The sequence below is a fragment of the Dermacentor albipictus genome, chromosome 1, assembly GCF_038994185.2.
Source record: "Dermacentor albipictus isolate Rhodes 1998 colony chromosome 1, USDA_Dalb.pri_finalv2, whole genome shotgun sequence".
In the NCBI taxonomy this organism is placed as follows: domain Eukaryota; kingdom Metazoa; phylum Arthropoda; class Arachnida; order Ixodida; family Ixodidae; genus Dermacentor; species Dermacentor albipictus.
Window position 1 is genome coordinate 86,444,280 of NC_091821.1, and position 22,114 is coordinate 86,466,393.

General features: G+C 46.0%; 2 protein-coding genes across 2 annotated transcripts in view; one reads left to right on the forward strand and one right to left on the reverse strand.

Annotated features, from left to right (window-relative positions):
- Positions 1–3,639: 3,639 nt before the first annotated feature.
- LOC135896235 (PCNA-interacting partner-like) lies at positions 3,640–5,663 on the reverse strand. Its single transcript, XM_065424596.1, has one exon. It carries the CDS (start codon positions 5,541–5,543, stop codon positions 3,804–3,806), a length of 1,740 nt encoding a protein of 579 aa, XP_065280668.1. The 5' UTR covers positions 5,544–5,663; the 3' UTR covers positions 3,640–3,803.
- Positions 5,664–5,900: 237 nt separating this feature from the next.
- LOC135896242 (ecotropic viral integration site 5 ortholog-like) overlaps positions 5,901–22,114 on the forward strand; it is a 260,532-nt gene continuing 244,318 nt past the window's right edge. The window contains exon 1 of the mRNA XM_065424603.2: positions 5,901–6,050. The gene's annotated coding sequence lies outside the window, so the exon portion shown is untranslated. The remainder of the gene's footprint in view (positions 6,051–22,114) is intronic.

Below are 22,114 nucleotides of genomic sequence, written 5' to 3' on the forward strand. Positions count from 1 at the left end.
CATGGACAACGACTAAAAGCGCTCACCCCCCCCCCGTTCACCTGGTAGCCGGAGAAAAGGATGAACGAGAGGGAATCCCTTCAACAACCGGATAAACGCAGTTAATTAGACCAGTCAAATCACCACCCATCCCTCGGCACTTATCCAGCCATCGAGACAGCGTGTAAACTGGCTGTTGCAGGATTCCACGAAAGGACCTCAGCCCATGCTTCACCTTGCAGACTGAACGAAGGACGGGGTGGGCAACGACGAATGAACCAGGTGTCGCCGGATGATTTCTTTCTTCCACAAATTTCAAACCAGTTTCTTTGAGGCGGAGTTACTGCGGGTTATGGGTAACATGGGCGTGGTATCCCGACGGAGTCGATGATGGTGATTTGCTGCTGGACAGTCTTAAGATTCCCTAATCAACTCGCCTAGGGAAGACAACGGGATTAAAAGCGGATACTTTGGAGAGTGAGGACAGAGGGTCCTGACGTGAACTGGGACATTTAATTTGCTCCTGCATGGACTGAGCTTCCGTAGTGGAGCTGCATAACTAAGCTTAATAAACCCTTTTCCTTCATTTTCTACAACCTGACGTAGTACTCGATGGGCTTGGTGGATTCCATGCCCTGAACGCCACCCTAGCCACAATGGCCATATGCAGTGCTTGAGACAGAGACCTATGGTCAAACTACTATTGTGCAGAGGATGTGTAACTTAACGAAGACCATATTTTGACACTCTCCCATTTTCACGTATAAAATTAAGCCTATATCTGCTCGATATCACTTCGACAGGTTTGTCCATTTTGTTACACATAAATACGTTGTGGCTTAGATTAACTAGTCTTTTAAAAAAAAGGAAAGGAGATGTAAATGCAAGAACTGCATCAGTCCACATGACCTCTCAAAACACACAAACTTTGTGCAAATATTAGGGAGGAAGTCAGTCTGAGCTTGTTGAAGCTATATGTTAGAGGAAGAGAAAATGTGAAGTGATTTATGCATCATGCATAAAAGAAAGCAGCTGCTGTATGATGAGGAAATGACTGACTTACTTCCAAACTTAAGCAGTGAGTGTTCCTAGAGAAGAAAGAACATGGCAACAGAAAATGGCAACAACCATGGCTAAGACCGCCACTGAGCCTAAGTGTATGTTGAACATAGAGCTTCAGGTTTGTGCTGGAAAATGTATAGATTAATTCGAGTATGACAGACGCCCAGAAATAGGCATACATATGGCTTACAGAATGATAACTGGGCTTGCACTATATTTTGTAGTACTGCAGCCATGCACAAATCCGTGATCTTAAATGAGTGTATGTTGCAGGGAGCATGCTTAAGGGGACACTAAAGAGAAATAGTAAATCAGTTGAGGCTGATAAAGTATTCTTTCAAAACTATATTTGGGAATTCTGTGCTAATAGGTTGGTTACTAGAAGAGAAATTGAAGGTCAATGTTCCATTTCTTGAATCTTGTGCCAGAAACTTAGCGCCAGTATGTCATTGCAACGTCATAAATTTTGATGTGTGTTTTCACCTTTGAGGCTTAGTAAAAGTTCTTGAAACCAATAAAACAAACTAAGCTTGACCAGATGCCATCAAAATTATGACATCACAGCAAGCTTGTGCGAGAATTTCAAGGTAGCGTTGCCACAGGTCTTTTGTTTCTGCATCTTTTCTCGCTTATGAAGCCTCTTCTCATGGTAACAGTGGCTTCTTTGGTATTGTAGAAGAGTAATTTAGTAATACAGCTATAATAATTTTTCTGGTTAGTGTTCCTTTTAGCAGTGTAATGGAAATAGTGGGGTGACGAAGCAAAAAAGGTGATTGAGCTCTCTTTCTGCACAGAGTAACTTGGTGGATGTGACTCGGAGCATTGCCTCTTCAGTACCCTGCAAACCCATAAGTTTTTACGCCAAGGTAAGTTCTATTGTGTAAAAGTGATATGGGTACGCAAGTGAATCGGGCTGTGTATTCATTAGCTTGGAATTTTCTGAGAAACAATATGCCAATCAGTTTGGCAGATGCATCAATTGCAAACTGAGCATAGCAAGCTGCAGTAATATTGCATTGCACTGTCAACAGTGCAGACATATCCTGCATTTCATTGACGTTGAATGTTGCACAAATAGTGTGATGAACTTATCAGAGCAATAATGCAGCCATTAGGAATTGGCCATTTAACATGACTGCATCAGCAGCTCTTTTCTCAACTTATCCGTAAGAACATTTGAGTTTATTTTTGCTGCAGCTTTGTGGCTATACAGTGAGATGAGAATGTCTTAACACTTTCTTGAACCCTTTTTGGTGGAGCGCAATAAATACATGGAGGCAGGGAAATACATCTTTTTGTCCATCTATATAATGCACTCTACCGAGAAGCCTTCAAGATGAAGTACCAAGTCCAAACCTCCACACTGGTCGACTTAAAGCTTTCTTTTGTGTGTGTGTGTTTTTTTCCTACATAAAGATGCACTGCATTATAATAAATTTACTGAACTGTTATCACAGTGTTCCTGTGCTCCTTCCAGTCTTACCTCATCTGTTAGGGCTGCTTCCCTTCTGCCTCATTTGCATATGGCAACCAGCCTTCTGGTCATTTATATTTACACACAGTGCCATTTTGATGATGGCTAAGGCACACATTTGAAGCAGTGGCAGGATTAGATTGTGCCAGGACTCGTGGTGAAGTTCAGACAACCCATTCTGCCCAACTAGGTTGAAATTACTCTCTGTGCATTGTCAATGAAAAATCACAATTGAATTTAATTGTTGGTAAAATATGCTGTCTGAACTACAGGATATGGAAAGTAGGTGCTGGCAAGAAGTGTCAGTCATACCACTAATGGTTCAGAGGCATACCACAGACATTATCTAAGTAGTGCCTTGTCATGCTTTCTGAGGTACCAAGACAGATGCCAGATGGACAGTAAATGAAATCCCTCTGATAAACATAAGACCCGAGCGGACGTGTTGACACCACCTTGCTGTCAGATGGTTGCACAGTGATGCATTTTACTGCATACTACGCATCATCCACTAACTTCTGTTTCCTTCCATATTGGTAGTGTTTGGAGCACTGTTGCAGTCGTGGATGCTGTCACTTTTAATAAAGACAAAGAAACATCTGGAAAAACTTTTTATGGGAAGCCCTCGGGCCCTTCACATTTCAATAAAAGCCTGCCATGATGAAAGTACATTTTGTGCTATAAAAATTAACTAAGTAGCTTCGTAAAGCTATTCTGGGTTGTCCCTTAAGTCCATTTTGCCTTGGTGTAGTTGTAATGAGTACTGATGTAGAAAAGCTTGCATAGTCCTTCATGGTAACAACTTGTGCTGTGCACTAATAGTATTGCAAACTAAGCCACTAATAGGCTCTCTTTAGTAGAATTATACAATGCCATCATGCAGCACTAGAACTATGGACTGACATGAGCATACATACATGCACAATAAGTGTTGTTTATATATGTTAAAGGGCACATTAAACAAGGTGTGATGTGTGAAGTACTGTAGCTTGTGACTCAATAATTGGCAGAACTATCATTCTTGCTACCCTAGCAACTGGCTGGGGCAAATGAAAGCTGTGCATGTTTCAAATATTGTAGTGCAGAGTATCAGGGTGTAAAATAAAAAAAAACATGGCCTCAAATACAAGAAGACATGCAATAACCCTTTATTTGTAACCATGACTCTTGTGATGCAATGGAAGTGGAAATATGCATTAGTGGGGCATCGGTAACTGCATGGCCTTACAATTTTCCTTTTATCTCAATAAAATGTGCACCATTTGAGTAACAATGTTTCACTGTTGAACTATGCCTTACAGAAAAATGATGTTATCCTTGCTTGATCCTTGCAGACAAACTTGCTTGACGCCCTTTGTTTTTTGCTCACACTATTTATGTCGCTGAGTATGTTGCGCTTAGGTGCTTTCCTTGGAGCAGAAGGCTTTGCTTGCGATGCGAGCTCCTTCTTCCTGGCTTTCATTTGTGGCATATTTGGTTCTTCCTTGTGAGCTAGTAGGCTTGAAGAAGCTTCATCTGGCAGTTTGTGAATACTGCTCTCCTTCTTGTTGTCTGAAACAGCACGAAGGACAGCTGTTAATTGTGGTGCTCCTTCACGTTCAAATTTCTCTGAGAGGCGCTTGGTCAGGGGTACATCATACTCGTCATCCTCGCTTTCAGGCTCTGGTGTCTTGAAATATTCTAGCAGGTGTGGTATATTTAGTGGTGTACTGTTCGTATTGAGGTTGTAGATCACAGACACTGGACTGCATGTGACGCGGCGTGTTGACAGGAAGTCGGAAAGGCGTCGCAGGACGCACAGTGTGTCAATGCCCAGCGTTCCATCGTTAGCGCCATCCATATTTTCTGTGCCTTGTTCCTGAAACATCTGTGCTAGCTGCACCAGCTCAGCCTTGCAACGAACCACCGTCTCCCAGACGAGCCCGTGTCCACTTGCTGTTCTTATACGACGTGCTAGAGTGCTTAAGATGTTGGCAATGGCAACGTCTGTCGGATCTTCTTCGACCGCGGTTTGTAGCTTGTGCAAGACGTCAACGAATGCCGCCAACTTGCATATGTAGGGTTTAAGCGGACAGTCCTCCGGAGCCGCGTAGCTGTCACCGCCCAGCCTTGCTCGTACCACATAGGAGACTGCCGTCTGACACATTGGCGACTTCTTCTCAAGCGAGAGACGTTTAAGCTCCGTGAATGCGTCGTGCGGCAGCTGAATGACGGGAGAGGCCATGGCTGTAGCAAGCGCCAGTTCGTCGCGGCTATTCACAAGGATGCGAAGGAAGGCATTCACAATGCGGACGGTGTATTCGGCGGTGTTCGAGTCCAACTTTTCGACTGTTGAAGCGTCCGGCTCGGGCACATCGGAAACTTCCGCCTTGACGCTAACATCTTTGACGTCGTAGTCTTCGTTGACACTGATATCGAGCGGCGCCTCGGTGACAATACGTCTCACCTTCCTGCCCTGAAAGAGCACCTCGATACATTCTTTGGTAAAGGCCGTCGTGATAGGTCCGTGCACCAAGTAAACTGATTTGGCAGCTTGCACTGCAAGGGTGCTGTCCTTTTCGAGGGCGTCTCTGAACGCTTTCAAGACTTGCCAGTTGTTCAACGTGTTACTGTGCGCGAGAAAGTCGAGGTACTCTTGCACATATTCTGATTCAACGGGTATGTGTTGGTTTGAAAGGTGCTTTTTGTAGAGGATGTCTGCGTACATCACTTCGCTTGCGAGGGCATCAAACTTTCCTGACCTCTGTTTTGCACGCGCTGTGCACAAATGAAGAGCCTGGTAGTGTTCCGGTATGGTCAAAACGGTCGTACGCCAATTAGGAAATGCCTTGCACTTACGAAGAGCACTGACGAGAAATCCAAAAAGGGTACGGGTGCATAGCTCGTCGGAAAGCGACTCTGTTCTCAAGATATGTACTTGACTATTAGGTCCTGCTTCTGCTTTAACGTATTCAAAGACTGCATCTTGAACACACGGATCATATGCTGTCCATAGGAAGTAAGGGCCGATTTTCTCGTCCTCGACCATTGTGATAAATACAGCGATACTACTAAACAAGGAACCACTGATGTTATGGTTATGTCCTTGCTTGAAACTGCTAACCGCTCTTCGCGCCAATTATTGAGCAACTGACTTGGATCTGGCTGTGGCTTCAACTTAATGTTCGTAGTGTGTTGGCCGTTGGAAAGGCCAGTGTGTTGTTAGAAAGTTGTGAAATCCGTATTTTGCTAGCTTTTACAATCGCTAGGCATGAAACTTCTTCATAAAATGTTACGACTTTGTTTAACATTTTTTTGGATATAAGCTAGATATTTCTAAAGCTTTAATTTGACCTGGCCCATAACCATTGTGCCTAAGGGTGGTAAGTGGCGCCATCTCTTCTAGAAAGAGTGCAGCCGAGTTGCGACCTCGTTTCTCCTTTTTCTCACGCCGATCCTGTCATACATTCCTTCCGTGGACGTCAGCAAGCGCAGGCACAATCCAACATTTGACAGATTTCGTCTAGTCCTGCTCTTTTCACCTCATTGAGACTAGGTAAGCGAATTTTTGAAATCGCTGTTCACCGCTGTTCGGCTTGGAGAGCTTCGTCTGACAGGCGCTCCGATCCGTTCGGCGCACCCAGCATCCGTGCGGCAGCTGAAAGCGGAAGGTCTAAAGCACGCACGATCGCAGATCTGCAGTCAGTGGTCCCGTGTGTGCCTTGATCAGCTGTTCTGCTACCCCTCAAGCAATCTCTTGTTGATGCGTTCTTTTCTCCTTTACATCGTGACGCGGTCGACGAATGAACTCGTTAGAATACGGGGCCGAGATTTTTTTTTTTTTCCCCCAACAGACTTTGTGCCTCACGACTCTGAATCGATGCTCGTCCAGGCAGCGCGTTGCTCGAAGCCGCTACGGGTGCTCTAATTGAGTCGTCACCTGGAACACACTAACCATTGAAAGCCGCCTCAAAATTATTCTACTGCGGGCGAACTCGCCAGCGCCGTTCGTGAAGTAGTATGACCGAAACGAGATCCGTACTGTGTACGTCCTACTTTATCACTGTGCACTTGACAGATGTCTTATTTTTCCGTGCCACGAGGAGCCTTATGTCGTTATGCGTGCATGTTGAGCTCTATTTCTGACATTGTATTCTGTGGAATACGACTTATTTTGTATGGTAATGTAAAATGTGCGTTATTTATGTCGTTGGTGCAAGTTGACTTAAATGCGCGAGCGTAAAGTTTGGTTTGAACGACAATTTTTAAAACGAACAGTTTAGAGGCTTCCGTGATGCTCTGCAATTAATTCTTGTGGAAATATTATCTCCGCTTCACTCGTTCTACTGACGCGGTCATGAATTTTATATCTGCCGTCCTGCCTTTCAAACATTTCGTGTCAATGAACAGCGCAAGCGTACGACCATCAGCGACCGCATCGTTGAAGCTCTCATTTTTTCGTGGGGAACTTGTACAGTATATTTTATACTTACCTGGTGCCGAAATTACCATACAGTATATTTAAATGCAGCCTGAGCGAAAGCAGCAGTTACGCGACGGCTATACTTTTGCCTGTCGGGCCAACTCGCAAAGTTCATTGATTCCTTTTTCCCTATATAATATTTTAGCCGTTTCGTTGTGCTGTTTTCGGAAGGTAGAAAGTATGTGTGGATAAAGTTGATTTCGCCATTTATGAGTTTTTTTTTTTTATGCCTTACCGGTGCGGGGATACTTTGCCTGTCGCAAGGGCCGACCTCTCTGTCTTTCCTATACCACCTTCAATTTTACTTAGTCCTTGCTGTCATAACATCAAGAGCAGATTCGGGCATTTAGATTTTTCTGAAGGGTGAACCCTGGAGCAAACTGGGAAAAAAGCCAATTGAGATTTCTCTCGCTCTCTATTTTTCTGGGGGGGGGGAGGGGGTGGCGAGGACTTCCGCGCAGGCTCAATATCGTTAGCCACACACACGCGCATATTATGTGTAGTGGCGCTTTGATGTTAACGCGAACAGCGAGCGTGAACACACAGGTGCTCTTTGCTATCTTGCAACCGCGCCGCCTAGGTACGCTGACTCCCCCCCCCCCCTTTCCCATTTCGTGTTTTGGCTAACCCTGTCTCTGCTGACTTCAGGTGTTGCAAATAATAATAATAATAATAATAATAATAATAATAATAATAAACTCGAATATACGTCGGTCGTCCGGAGGGACATTTCTATATCTAACAGTGACATAGATCGGGCCCAGAAAATGTTTCTAAGCATATATCATCACCGCTTTGCTAACACGAATGCTGGGCCTTCTAGCACTGTTGAATTATTGTCATTGCCCTTACTTCACTGCCGACGTAATAGCGCTGACCTGTTGCTTTTCGAAGTCCTTCACGGTATCCTCACCTGCCCCGAACTCCTCAGTTGTATCATGCTTCGTATTCTGCGCGAGATCACCAGAGAACATATATATTTCCATGTTCCCGCCTGTCATCACCAACACTAAACCGTCCGCAGCATACAGTCTTTATAACGCTTATTTTTATTATATTGATATTTTTCATGACTCAGTGTCATTGTTCTTTTCCGAGCTTTGCGTTGTTGTGACATAGTTTCACATATTCTTCAACTGCCTTTCTCCTCCTTCTTCTTTTGTATTCACCTTGCGCCTTTGCTGTACTTATTTTTTCAATATCATCAATCGCCTCTTCACAGAAAAAGTTCTAGGACACTGGTCCAGACGGGTTTCGGCACTGAGCTCAAGTTTTAAGGTCTTGTGAATTGTGCGACCGTCTTTGAATGTTGTAGCGCGTAGCATCGCGTAATTGTGTGAATTTTTCTAAATTTTTTTCCTTCTTTCTCCTTTTATTCCCTTTACCCCATTACCCAGCACAGGGTATACAGTCGGTACTTACACTGCATGGCTAACCTCCTCGTCATCCCCCCCCCCTCTCTCTCTCTCTCCCTCTCCTTTTCAATATTATTCTTTGTATTAATTGTTCTTTTATTTTACATATATTCCCGTGCTGTGCTTTTGGCCACGGTAAATAATTGATTGATTGATTGATTGATTGATTTTGTCTTACGGACATTTTAATCTCAGGCAGGTGGATCAGTTGTGCATTTGATTCAATACAAGAAGCAGCAAAACATGAGTGATAAATTAATATAGAAGTAAAAAAAAGACCCAAGTATGAAAATTGGCTGAACAAGATCAAGAAAGAAAAAGCCTGGTCAACACCTTGAACTACATAAGAGTGGTAATTAAAGTTATAACAGAGAAACCCATGTGCCGACATGATATACATACTGGAATGAACCATAATATAATTAGTAAAAATAAAATCGTGTAGAACAGTTCATGATCTGGTGTTTAAACTTCCAATACAGGTAATTAATGCATATATTGCAGCACCTATACCGTCTGTCGCAGCTAACGTTAGCCAAGCTGTCCAAAGAAAAAAAGATTTAAAAATTCACGGTGCAAGATACGATTCTAAGACCAGTGGTGTTCGGGAACCGAACACCACTGGTCTGAGAACCGAACACCGTATACACTGGTCTGAGAACCGAACACCGTATATATCTCGAAATTGCATTTTGCGCCGTGTTTTGTGTGTTTTTTTTTTCTTTTTTTTTCTTTTGATAGCTTGGCTAATCTGCTTGCTGGCCTCGAGCTGCCAGTCGTGCGCAAATTTTTCGTGTATTTCCGGGCTTCTCTCATGTTAGGAAAAACACTTTTATGTAGCACGTATTGAGCAAAAGAAAGCTGTATCGGGAGTTTCTGATGTTGCTCTACAATTTACCATCGACATTTGTCACCTACCTTTAATATTTGAGAAGCTAATTAATTAATTAGGACTAATTATGTAATTAGGCAGGATGCAAAAGATAATCTGAGTATCTCCAAGAGACAGCAAACAACAATACTTTCATTCTGTCCAGCTACGTGGCATTTGCATGTTTTTTATGTTTGACTGAAGTTACGTGGGACACCCTATATACCGGTTGACCAAAGCTTCGCTTCACGTACATACATTTCAACATTTGCGCCAAATCGGCATATTTTTTTATGCGAAGCATACTAGCCGCTCAACCACGCTCTTCCTTGCTGCGCCGCGCGCGGCCGCGTAGCTACCATATGACGTCATAACAGCTGCAAAAGCGAAGGCTCAACTCGTGCGCTCGCTAGCTACATAGCTGGGTCTCAGCTCGTGCGCTCGCCTGCATGAGTTGTTTCTTCGTCTAGCCGAACCAAATATAGCCAAGCAACAGCAGTTCACCAGGCTAAACAGTGGTTCAACAACTAAAATAAAGGCTAGTATGCTTCGCATCCTGGGCTTAACCTTAGCTAAGCCAGAGCCATTTTTTTTACTTGTTTAAACTTCATTTGTTACCTTAAAAAAGCAAAAATAGAACTATACAACTCGGGCACTCTTATGTTGCACATAAAGTACTTTCGGTTTCACGGACACCGGGTGGAGCTACAACTTTGGTTACATCGTTTCAATGAAACTACACAGACGCATATTTTTTCTTCGAAATGGTCTCCGAATTATTACACGTCTGCAAAAAAATAATAATAATAATAATAAAATGTTTGCGAGAAGAAAAAGGAGCGGAGAGGGGGGAGGGGGTCTTGAGCCTCATGCCTTAACGCTATAATCGATTCACTTTGCAGCATCTGAGTTTCCTTCCACTATTTCCTCTAGGCTTCTTTATATACCCTGAGTAAAATGTTGGAGCTAGCGTTGATGCTTATTTTCTTTATATGTGGCGTGCTTCTAGTCAGGTGCACGTTGAAAGGACACCATGTGGTCAGAAGTAATCTGTAGCCCTACACTATACGGCGGGCTCCCCTATAGCCGCGTGTTCGTAGACCATATGTTGCCTTGAGACGTTAAAAGCGTATCAGTCAAATCAATTAGGAGCTGCATTTTGTAACTGTTCATATTTCAGTCTTTTTTGCGCATTACCGTTGGCTTGCATTGCCGCGATCGGTCGCTCGGCGGTGTGGCTGATCAAACATGAATATAAGGAATCCGTGCGAAATACAGCTTTGTCCGGTTGCATTGTAAACAGGACGGAAATACCTTACTCTGAGCGTGTTCGTAGCTTCGTGCATGTGAAGTTCGCGCTCACCTGTCGCCGAGTCTGCGACAGCGATCTCGATGCGCTTTGTCGCGCGAATCGAACGCCATGCGCTCGTGTGTTTAGCGCGGGCCGCTTCTGGTACGCGCTGGGGGCAGGGAGCGATGTTTTAATTTCTGGCATATAAGGAAGCTTGCTAATGAAAGGTAAACATTCGGCAGAGATCTGCCTGGTTGGGAACAATAACTGAATTAAAGGCTGAGAAAACTCCAACCAAAATAAATTTTGGTTCAAGTTTTTTTTTCCAGTCCTTACTTCACCGAATCGTGATGTATCATCAGGAGGACACTAGGATCGCTTACACAAATAAGGCAAGAGTGCGCTGAGCCGGCTTGTCGGCGCGAAATTTGCCTATATGTCCGTGTAAAGAAAAACAGAGAATAATATGTTTAAATGACGTCTCGATGCCTATTTGCGGACGTGAGTTGGAGTAATCGTCACAATTTGCGGACGTGAGTTAGAGTAATCGTCACATGCGAAGCTCCGCAGTGAGTGTAGTTTCTGTTTAACGTTAGCACGTGGCGTGGTCCACTCCTGCGCTGTAGTAAATTCGATGCTTGTGTTCAGCGCACCCTGCGCCAGGTCGGTCGCGTGTATACTCTGTTGTCAACCGTCGTTTCACTTTTTGTTGTCTGCTAGCTCTTGAAGAACATTTCTAGAGGCGTTTGATGCCGTTCCCAAGAAACGAAGTACTGTTAGATATGGAGCTGTTTCCTGCGATTACTTCGAGTTCCCCAGACCACATCGGATTGCAGCACAGCTAATTGAGGAATGCAGAAGCAGGAAAGTGCATTCCAGAGAAGCGGCCGAGCAAACAAGTTTAAGGCAACAAGTTCACGTGCCAACAAGTTCGTGCGTCGCCGGGATTAGAAGGGGGCCTCGTACAATGGAGCTCAATCGTCCCCCTTCGGCTTTGAAGAAGGCATCTGCTACCGCTGCGGAGCCGAGCCACCGGGTGCAGGTGGGCCCTTGTGCAATGAAGCATGAGCGCCCCCCCTCCTTCTCCAGCCTAGAAGAAGTGGATTGCCAGTCTGCGAGGCAAGACCGCAGAGAGCCGCCAGGTGCGACACCGCGACACGGGCGCCTACCATTGGCTGAAAGTGGCGTCATCGGAGCGGACTCTCCCATTGGTGAAACATGACGTGACTTACAGTGCTCGAAGGGTTTATAAGAAGCCTTCCAGAGAGACCTGAGGATTCTGGGACATGCCCTGATTCCCTGATTCACCTCTCTCGAACTTCTTGTCGCGGGCCGCAGCGTCCGAGTTGCTGCCGGCCCGTAATGTCTGTACGAATGTTACTTGTCGCTCACCTCTCTGTACATAATGTAGAATAAATCCTTCCCAAGTTTGTGGTTTCCATCCCGAAGTCCGTCCTCCAACCCCTACAGTACTCGCTACCATGCATTATTGCTGTGTTCTAGCAGCGTTGCAACAAAATCTGGCAGTAGTTGTAAAACGTAGCGCCGAAATTAAGTTCTGGGATTTTATGACCCGCCGTAGTTGCTTAGTGGCTGTGGTGTTGGGCTGCTAAGCACGAGGTCGCGGGATTGAATACCGGCCACGGCGACCGCATTTCGACGGGGGCGAAATGCGAAAACACCCGTGTACTTCGATTAAGATGGACGGTAAAGAACCCCAAGTGTTACAAATTTCCGGAGTCCCCCACTACGGCGTGCCTCATAATCAGAAAGTGGTTTTGGCACGTAAAACCTTTAAATAAATATAATAAAAACGTTGTGCGAAAAAAATGGAGGACGCTTAAGCTTCGCCTTCAAGAGTGGAACGCGATAGCGTCATCGCATCCCGTTCGCACCGCCTACTCAAACGCGCTACGCCAGCCAAACGTCGCGATCGGCAGAGATAACCCGTAAAACCCCATCATATTTTTTTTTCTGGGGGGGGGGGGATTTTATGAGCCAAAACCATGATCTGATTATGAGGCCCGCCGTAGTCAGTGACTCTGGATTAATTTTGACTAGTAAGGGTTCCTTACCGTGCCCCCAATGCACGGTATATGGGAGCTTTTCTTTTATTTCGCCCCCATCAAAATGCGGCGTGGCCGGGATTCGATCCCGGGACCTCATGCTTTGCAGCGCAACGCCATGGCCACTAAGCAAACTGCGGCGGGTCTCAAATGTAACGTAGGTATCGGAACAGCAGTGTTAAATGGACATGCATGATGCAAGCCGAGTGTGCTAAGAAAAAAAAAACTGAAGATATTTTTAGCTGAGTGCCAGGTCTGAGTCCTGTTAGATATGGAGCTGTTTCCTGCGATTACTTCGAGTTCCCCAGACCACATCGGATCGCAGCACAGCTAATTGAGGAATGCCGAAGCAGGAAAGCACATTCCAGAGGAGCGGCCGAGCAAACAAGTTTAAGGCAACAAGTTCACGTGCCAACAAGTTCGTGCGCCGCCGGGATTAGCAGGTGGGCATCCGACAATGGAGCATGAGCAGCCCTCCCCTTCTCCTCGTTAGAAGTGCATTGCCAGTCTGCGAGGCAAGACCGCAGAGAGCCGCCAGGTGTGACACCGCGACACGGGCGCCTACCATTGGCTGAAAGTGGCGTCATCGGTGCGGACTCTCCCATTGGTCAAACATGACGTGACTTACGAAGGGTTTATAAGAAGCCTTCCAGAGAGACCTGAGCATTCTGGGACATGCCCTGATTCCCTGATTCATCTCTCTCGAACTTCTTGCCGCGGGCCGCAGCGTCCGAGTTGCTGCCGGCCCGTAATGACTGTACGACTGTTAATTGACGCTCACCATCCCTGTATATAATGTAGAATAAATCCTCCCAAGTTGTGGTTTTCATCCCGGAGTCCGTCCTCCAACCCCTACATCTGGTTGGCAGCGGTAGGATCGCCTCCGAATACATCAGCTGGTGGCAGCGCTACGGATAAACCTTCGTCGAGAGAGATCCTAAAGAACCGGGAAGAGCGACGAAGAGAGAGCCTTCGTCGAAAGAGGTCCGAAGAAACTGGGAGTAGCGAAGAAGGAGCGAGCCTTCGACCCAGGAAGTCCGGAGGAACCGGGAACAGCGGACGAACGAACCGGATGGCAGAGTGCTGCAACCGTAAGTGAGCGCGTGGTTTTTTTCCTTATGATTCGCCAGACTCAAAGGTTGTGTGTTCAATTTTGATAGTTCTGGGAATCGGGAGTTTGATGCATTGTGTGTTTGCACAAATTAATTAAGGAAAACAGTTTTAACCACCTGTCGGGGCAGCTGCCATGGATCTTAGAAGGTTGACGAGGTTAGACTTGTTGTTGGTGTGCGACGATTTGGGAGTTGAGGCGGACGAACGGATGAAAACGCCAGCTATCATAAAGGCGATTAATGATAGTGGCAATGATGACAAAAGCATTGGGCTTGCTTGGGAGGTGATACAGGAGCCACGGCAGCGTGAGCGTCGTGTACGTTTGCGAGAGCGTCGTGAATTTAGGAGTAAGCATAAGCGTGAAGAACGCGAGAATGAACGGAAGCATGAGCTTCAAGAACTTACTCTTAGGTGTGAGCGTCACGGACGTGAGAATGAACGCGAACGTGAGCGAGAGGAAAAGTATGAGAGAGAGAAGGCAGCACTGATCAAAGAGATACAGTATTGTGATCAGTTATTGGCACAGAGACAACGGCTGTCTGAGAATTGTGTACGTAGTACAGAGCGAAAGAATGAGGCAGCATCGAGCGGATTTTCGCCAGAAGCCGACGAGAAGAGTAGTGCCTGTGAGATTAGCTGCAGATTCATAAGTAAAGGGAAAAGGCTAGCTGCTAACGATGCCTTAGTGGCAATAGAGGCCGTTAAAGGCCAGAGTGAGAGCGACGAGGTGCTGTGCCAACAGATGACTGTAGAGACAGCTAGGCCAGCTGCGAACAAACTGGCACAGTTACCGAGTGTGCGCGTCGCTGGTGATGTTAGCGAAGTTGCTAGCGAAGAAAAGGGTACTTCTGACCCGACAGAAGCGAGCACCCATGTAGAGCCAGATCTGCGTGCAGGAGTGAAGTGTGAGCTGAGCGGTGCAGTTGAGGGTAATTCTCAGGATTGCGAGCTGCGTAGCTCAAGAGAATACAACTGCATTGTTCAGGGATCGGTGCGGCTCTCCGCCAGTCTAGATAGCCTAGATAGGGATGATTCAGTTAATCATTCGGACTGTGCGCGTGAGACAGCGATCGATGCCGACGGGCTGTGTGCCGATGCACAGCATGAGCTGGGCAATGCAGTAGAGGGCAGTTCGCTAGAGTGCGAGTTGTCTAACTCGAGTAAAGCCTACTGCATTGTGCCAGAGTTGGTTGAGCTGTCCGCCAGTCGAGGCAGAGCGAGTGTTGATTTAAGTGAGAATCACTCAGACTGTGCGGGTAAGAGACCGATCCGGGCCGACGAAATGTGTACCGGCCAGCACGAGGCACGAGAAGGCGACATGAAGGCGAGTGCAAAGAGAAAGCGCCGTAAAAAGAAGCGCGGTAAAGACCGAAAGTCGGTAATTAATGTAGCGCCGCCAAAGATGGCAAGAACCCCAAATGGGCAGGGCGCGAGGAGAAGAAAGGTGCGGTCGTCACTGACGATGTTGACGCATCCAAAACGTTCGAGCCACCGGTCCAAAGGCGACCGCGAAGCATGTTCTGCACGGACGCGGACAAAGGGCACGGGGCAGGTAAACTCCTCGTCGTTCCGTAGTTCTTTTCATAGCTCAGCGTGCAGTTCGAAGAAACGCAAGGTGGTAGGACGAGACCAGGTGGGGAGTAGCGACGCGGTCAATCGAGTTTGTGTTGAAAGCGGGGCGCGAGGACGCAAATTGGCAGGAGACAGTAACGTCTTGGGGGAGCTGATAGTGAATCAGCCCTTTTGTTGTCTCTCGGCAGCCAGAGTAGCTTTGAGACCACGCCCACCGCGGGTCAGGCTGAAAGTATGAGTCAGTCGTAAGCAATCGGGAACAGGAAGCCAAGAGAGCTTCCGTAGAAGTAAAACGTGTTATTTTGTTTTATTTTTGAACATCGGAAAGTTTTCGCGAATTGAGACTGGGTTTTCTTTCAATATGTAAAGGTATGAGCTTTGTTTGTGTTTTCGTTTGAGAAGCTCGATATTTGAAAGATGCGTTTTAAGTAAACATGTAGTCTCGCGAGATGTTCATTAATAAGTAGATAGGCTTTTTTTGTGTGTGTGAGTAACCTGAGGGTCAAGGTTATCGTTCAGAGGCCTATGGTAAAGCGCGTGTGTTATTTAACCTTCTTTCTTTTTAAGCGTTTTTGAATTTTCTAAGGTTAAGCGCGTACATTTTCAGTGAGTGCATGATTTGCACTGAGAAGCGTTCTTAGTTCCATTAGCGCATGTCCTGTGTGGACGGAAGGAAGCAGATTTATGACTGGGTTGCTCGTGTGTGTTAGGGCAGCCGTATTCTGACTTCTCTGATAAGTATGCCTGGAACTAGTTATTCGAAGACGCATTATTTTAAGAGTTCTGCGGAGTGTGTAAGTCCCGCGAGTTTAATTGTTCGTTTACGTCACGTGTCCTGTAGGACTTTCAGGGAAGAAACGTTAGTAAGCGTAAATGAAAAGTTTGCCTACAACGCAAGTACGCGTTCTGTTTAGTGACCACAAGGCTAGTGCGCTTGTGATTACGTACTTGTGAGGTTGACCAGATTGTTCAGTGGCACCAATACGTGCGATAAGTACGCCACTGCGATAGATTGGAAACATGCTGTTCGTGTAGTCAGGCCACTTAAGTATGTTCGGCTGTTTTCATTTGTTGTTTGCATCGTCAACGACCCTTTTGTTTTGCAACAACAATAGTACTCTGGTCTTGTGGGCAATCGAGGAGAAATGGATAGCTATTTGGAAGGGTGGTTGGAACTGTTTTGTCAAAATTGGGGAAATAAAAGATCAGGGTTGATTTTGACTCAGTAATAGCCTGGCGAGTCAGGGGTGAAGACCCTGCGCTTACGCGTGGTGCGGCGCTGTGTTGTTTGGTTTGTTTAACGTATGTTCTCCAGGGCCCAGGATCCCGAGGGTTGTCAAACGAGGCTCGACCCCAGTACCCTGCAGCTTCTTTCAGCGTTCCTCATGGCCAGCGAATTGAGTTCACCGGCCATTCAAAACAACCGGGGCGAGGACGAGCTGTTAGATATGGAGCTGTTTCCTGCGATTACTTCGAGTTCCCCAGACCACATCGGATCGCAGCACAGCTAATTGAGGAATGCCGAAGCAGGAAAGCACATTCCAGAGGAGCGGCCGAGCAAACAAGTTTAAGGCAACAAGTTCACGTGCCAACAAGTTCGTGCGCCGCCGGGATTAGCAGGTGGGCATCCGACAATGGAGCATGAGCAGCCCTCCCCTTCTCCTCGTTAGAAGTGCATTGCCAGTCTGCGAGGCAAGACCGCAGAGAGCCGCCAGGTGTGACACCGCGACACGGGCGCCTACCATTGGCTGAAAGTGGCGTCATCGGTGCGGACTCTCCCATTGGTCAAACATGACGTGACTTACGAAGGGTTTATAAGAAGCCTTCCAGAGAGACCTGAGCATTCTGGGACATGCCCTGATTCCCTGATTCATCTCTCTCGAACTTCTTGCCGCGGGCCGCAGCGTCCGAGTTGCTGCCGGCCCGTAATGACTGTACGACTGTTAATTGACGCTCACCATCCCTGTATATAATGTAGAATAAATCCTCCCAAGTTGTGGTTTTCATCCCGAAGTCCCCTCCCTCCAGCCCCTACAGTCCGGCGCAGTTATAGTGCCCTCTCTGTTCCCTTCTCCCTTCTTTTTCTCTTTTCACCCCTTTGTCCCCTTCCCCCAGTACAGGGTAGCAAACCGGCAAGCGTTGACGTTGACAAAATCCTTGTTGACAACGAGGACAAGCAAGTGGACAAGCAAAGATACGCTAGTACATTATTGTGCGTGTCGGCTCGCTTGTCCTCTTTGTCAATGCGCCTAAAAAATCTTAAGTATAACAAACCGGACGTGCGTCTGATTCTCCTCCCTGCCTTTCCTTGCCCCCCCCCCCCCCTCTCTCTCTCTCTTCCACGTCACTGTGAAGATTATCCGTTTTTCCTTATAACAAGGGACGTTTTTGGAGATATCATTCCCCTTCCATCAGAGAATTTTAATACCAGAAAATTGACCGACCCACAGCGGAGCGCTTTCGTTTACATTTCGATGTGTGTCGCCGACCTCTCGTTGACAGGCCTTCGGAGGTTATCATATGTTTGGAACCAATAGCAGAACGGCGCTCAAAAAATAGTCACTAAGTTACAAAGTCGATAAAGTTACGTTGTGTACCACAGTACATGCTGACATGCCTAGGAAAATTTAACTTAATTACATTATGCCACTAGCCATAGGAGCCATCTGTCACGAAGGACTCTGCTTAGCCCCTGCACGTTAGTGGATTCGGCGTCCGTCGTAGACACAAGAAATACAGTGAACACTGGAACTTTTGTGGCAGATTCCTTTCTTTTCTTCTGCAACAGGGTAAAAACCTGTGCCTGCTGCAGAGAAAAATTCGGCGGCGACTCATGGAAGGCGAAAAAAATTCACCCAGCCAGAAGCGTAGTGACCGCCCACCTCCCAGGGGCTCCGTGGTTCAAAGCTGATGGGAGCATTAACTATTGAGAAGTCGAGATAAGTAAAATACGTTTAGAGTATTGGTGGAAAAACAAGTTTAGAAGGGACGGGGGTAGGATCGTTACAGACATAGGTAGCATTACAAAATAAAGCAGATAGGCAGAGTGTTAGATTAGAATATCGACTGCGTATTGTATAAAGAGGTTAAAAGCTACAGGGACCAAATTGAGCTGAACGTTGCCCTGAATGAAGTAGTAAGTTGGTGCTCTAACTGGAAAATGGTGATTAATTCAGATAAAACAGTTGTGATGTCAATAACAAAAAAGAAAACAAGCTTAGCATTTACTTATGGTTTTAATAACGTCACGCTCCGAAACGTAAGCCAGTACAAATATCTTGGTGTAATAACTTCTGATCTCAGTTGGACAGTTCACACGGAAGCTATAACCACGAAAGCCATGAAAAAATTTGTTTTCCTTAAGCGGACGCTGCGGCAGGCTGACCGTGACACTAAGCTTTTAGCATACACCACACTTCTCCGACCGATTCTAGAATATTCCAAAATAATCTGGTTCCCTTTCACAAGTAGCGGTATCAGCATGCTTGAAAATGTGCAGCGCAAAGCGATTAGATTTATTTTAAACCGCTATCGACGCGTTGATTCCCCGAACCCGCCGTGGTTGTTCAGTGGTTATGGTGTTGGGTTGCTCAGAACGAGGTTGCAGGATCGAATCCCGGCCACGGCGGCCGCATTTCGATGGGGGCGAAATGCGAAAATACCCGTGTACTTAGATTTAAGTGCACGTTAAAGAACCCCAGGTGGTCGAAATTTCCGGAGTCCTCCACTACGACGTGCCTCATAATGAGAATGTGGTTTTGGCACGTAAAACCCCATAAAAAAAAAAAAAAGATTCCCCGACAGAATTGCTACGCCGTGCAGGTTTACCCTCACTCCAAAGTCGAGCTTAAATTCACCGTCGAAAGTTCTTATATACGCTATTGCACAGATATCTTAAGATAGACCACACAAGATACGTCGAAACTAAGAAAACAAGGCCACTACTTCATACACATGATCTCACACTCCAAGAATATTCGTGCAACAATATTCTACTATTCTTTTCTTCCTAGATGCATTCGGGAAGGGAACAATCTTGACCGACTTGTGGTCGAACAGCGAAGAATTGATGATTTCATTGAACTGTTGCATAACTAACTTAATACGTACTCATCAGCCTGATGTCATAGTATTTGTTTGTACTCTCCATATGATTATTTCCTTTTTCTATTGGCATGCTTATCAATATTCGTATTCATACTTACTGTTGTACGTATAATTCTGTCTTCTTATTTTGTACTTGTTTAGCAAATTTGCCCCTGGCAATTACTATTATTGTAACTGCTTATGTGTAAACTTCTTTCTGTACGCCACTCCTCTAATAACCCCGTCAAAGGGTTTATAGTATGTTGAAATAAATAAATAAATAAATAAATAAATAAATAAATATGATACCACTTAAGCATATGTGGTGTCCCAACTAGCCAAGCTGTTTAACGAAAAAAAAATATTTAAAGAAAAAAACCCGGTGCAAGACAGATTTTCAGACCTATGCTGTTTGGTCGTTAGAAGTCTGACGACCGCACACCATAGGTTTTATAATTGCAACAATAAAATTCAAACAGCGCTAGGCGACAGGACCAGAAAGAGGAGGAGACAAACACGGCGCCGTGTTTGTCTCCTCTTTCTGGTCCTGTCGCCTAGCGCTGTTTGAATTTTATTGTTACCATGGGACACCAACTCGCCCAATCCGCTGCCCTCCTGCAGTTTGTAATTGCATCTTGCACCGTGTTTTCTTAATCTTTTTATTTTTGGTTGAATAGCTTGCTTGACTAAAGTTAGCTGGGACACCCTGTATAGCTCACAAAGGCGAGGTGACTATTTGTCGCCACTGCAATTGAAAGGGGATGCCGATAAAAATCGTCATCATCATCGTTTGTGGGGCGCGCCTGACTATTGACGTCACGAGAAGCGGCTCTCTGTGTGGCCGGCCCATTTTCGGTTTTGGTTCGGTGTTTTCGGTTTAATTAAACTAAAAATTTTAACGATATTATGCGTTAAAGGAGGCGCACGGAAATCCAAAAGAGCCACTTCCTTCACATCCGAGTTCTTTTAGTTAAAGCAGCAATAATTAGATAAACTACTGAGTCAATTGCAATGTGCGTTGTTGGGCAACTTGGTACATATTTAGGAGGTGGGAACGAACACAAAATTGACAGGGACAGGGCACAGGACTGCACCCGTCTTCTGTCCTCCCTCGTCCATGGCATTTTTTTTTTTTGTGCGTGTGTGTGTGCTCGTTCCCACCCTCCGCTAGGTTTTGTAAACCAACATACGAAACAGAAAAGCAAATCACTGCTATATTTATATTGCATTCTCCACTCTATGGCAGTTCGTGTCGACGGGTCTTTGAACTTACACGGTTTACGGCGTCACAGTTTGCAAGAGCGAGAAGGGGGGGGGGGGGGGGGTATAGACGCGATAAGAGCCATAAGCGCAAGTTATACGAGAACAACTCTGTGCCTCGTTCTGCCTCTGTAAGGAGTACTTTCGTTTATAAGTCGTGTACATTACTGCGCACTAAAATTGCTTTCCAAGGGGCTGATCTTAGCGAAGAGAGAATTCGTGGCACTGGCTGTATGCAAAGCATTGGAGGAAAGCGCCATACTTCATATTATTTGTTTCGTAGGGATGACCGCGTGGCGTAAAATGAACACGAAATGTTTGCTTTTCTTTTAATCTTTAGTGTACCTGATCATAAACTCGCTGAAACGCTCTTCTCCCCCTTATGCCGCGTGATTTTGTGTGCTGAGGGACGAGCTAGCCAAGGTTAACGGCGGGGAAAAGGCTGCTGTTGTAATGAGTCCCTCTTACAAATAATATACATGTATCTTTTTTTTTTTTAGCAGCTGGGATTATATTCATTTTCACGCAGAGCTCTCGCGAAAAAAGAAACTGACTTAAAATCATTTTCTGCAGCGCAACCTTACACATCCGCTTGCTTCGTTCGCACGCAGAACAGAGGGACAGAAGGTGAGAAAACGCAGATTATTCGTTGCCGTCAGTGAGCAGATACAACGTCTCACCCACTCCGTGCAGTGCAGCTAAGGCTAGGACTCGTGTCAGCCAATCAGTTACGAGAGTCGGCGGTGCGTTCTGTAAAGGGAGTGCGGCTCGCCTGTGATATACTTGCGCCACGGATCCTGTCGTGAAACTTCTGTTCAGTCGGCGTCGCGCAGAGGGCGATCGGCGGCGGACAGTGGGTACAGTGGGCCTTTCTTCTGGGCCGCTATAACATAAAACTATTCTAAACTTTTCTATTCCAATTCTGCAATCAGTCCTCCGCTCTTGGTCAAAAACTTTTTTGGACCACCCCCACTTCACCTGTCTGTCACGCGACGTCACAAAAACCGTGATAGCTCCCTATCTGATATGACGTGTACACACTGATTATGCATGATTTGACCGAACAAAAGAAAAATAGTTATTTCTGATTCGACCCCCTTTCGCCATTAGCCCTCGGCTATTGGTCAAAAGTTTTTGGGCTGCACCCACTTCACCTGCCCACGCGACGTCACAAAACCGCAAAATCTTACCTCGTCAAAGTGACGTGTACACCGTTAAAGATGCAATAATATGCCGAACAAAACTGAATTTTCTTCTGAATAGCCGCAGGATGCCCCGTTCCGAAAGGAATAAAAGATGGCTGCCGCCGATCGCTCAGGCACTGGCGACTCGCATTTGCCGGAAAGCATGAGTTTATTTGCGTATAATAAAACTTTTTGCGTGGCCGTGTAACGTTTTCGAGCACTTTCAACACCTTTACGACCTCGTTCTGCCAACTCTTCTTTGCTGAGGATCCGTTTCAG

What these genes read in the sequence shown, in the direction of transcription:
- LOC135896235 (XM_065424596.1), bottom strand. Translation starts at nt 5,543, where the DNA reads ATGGTCGAGGACGAGAAAATCGGCCCTTACTTCCTATGGACAGCATAT.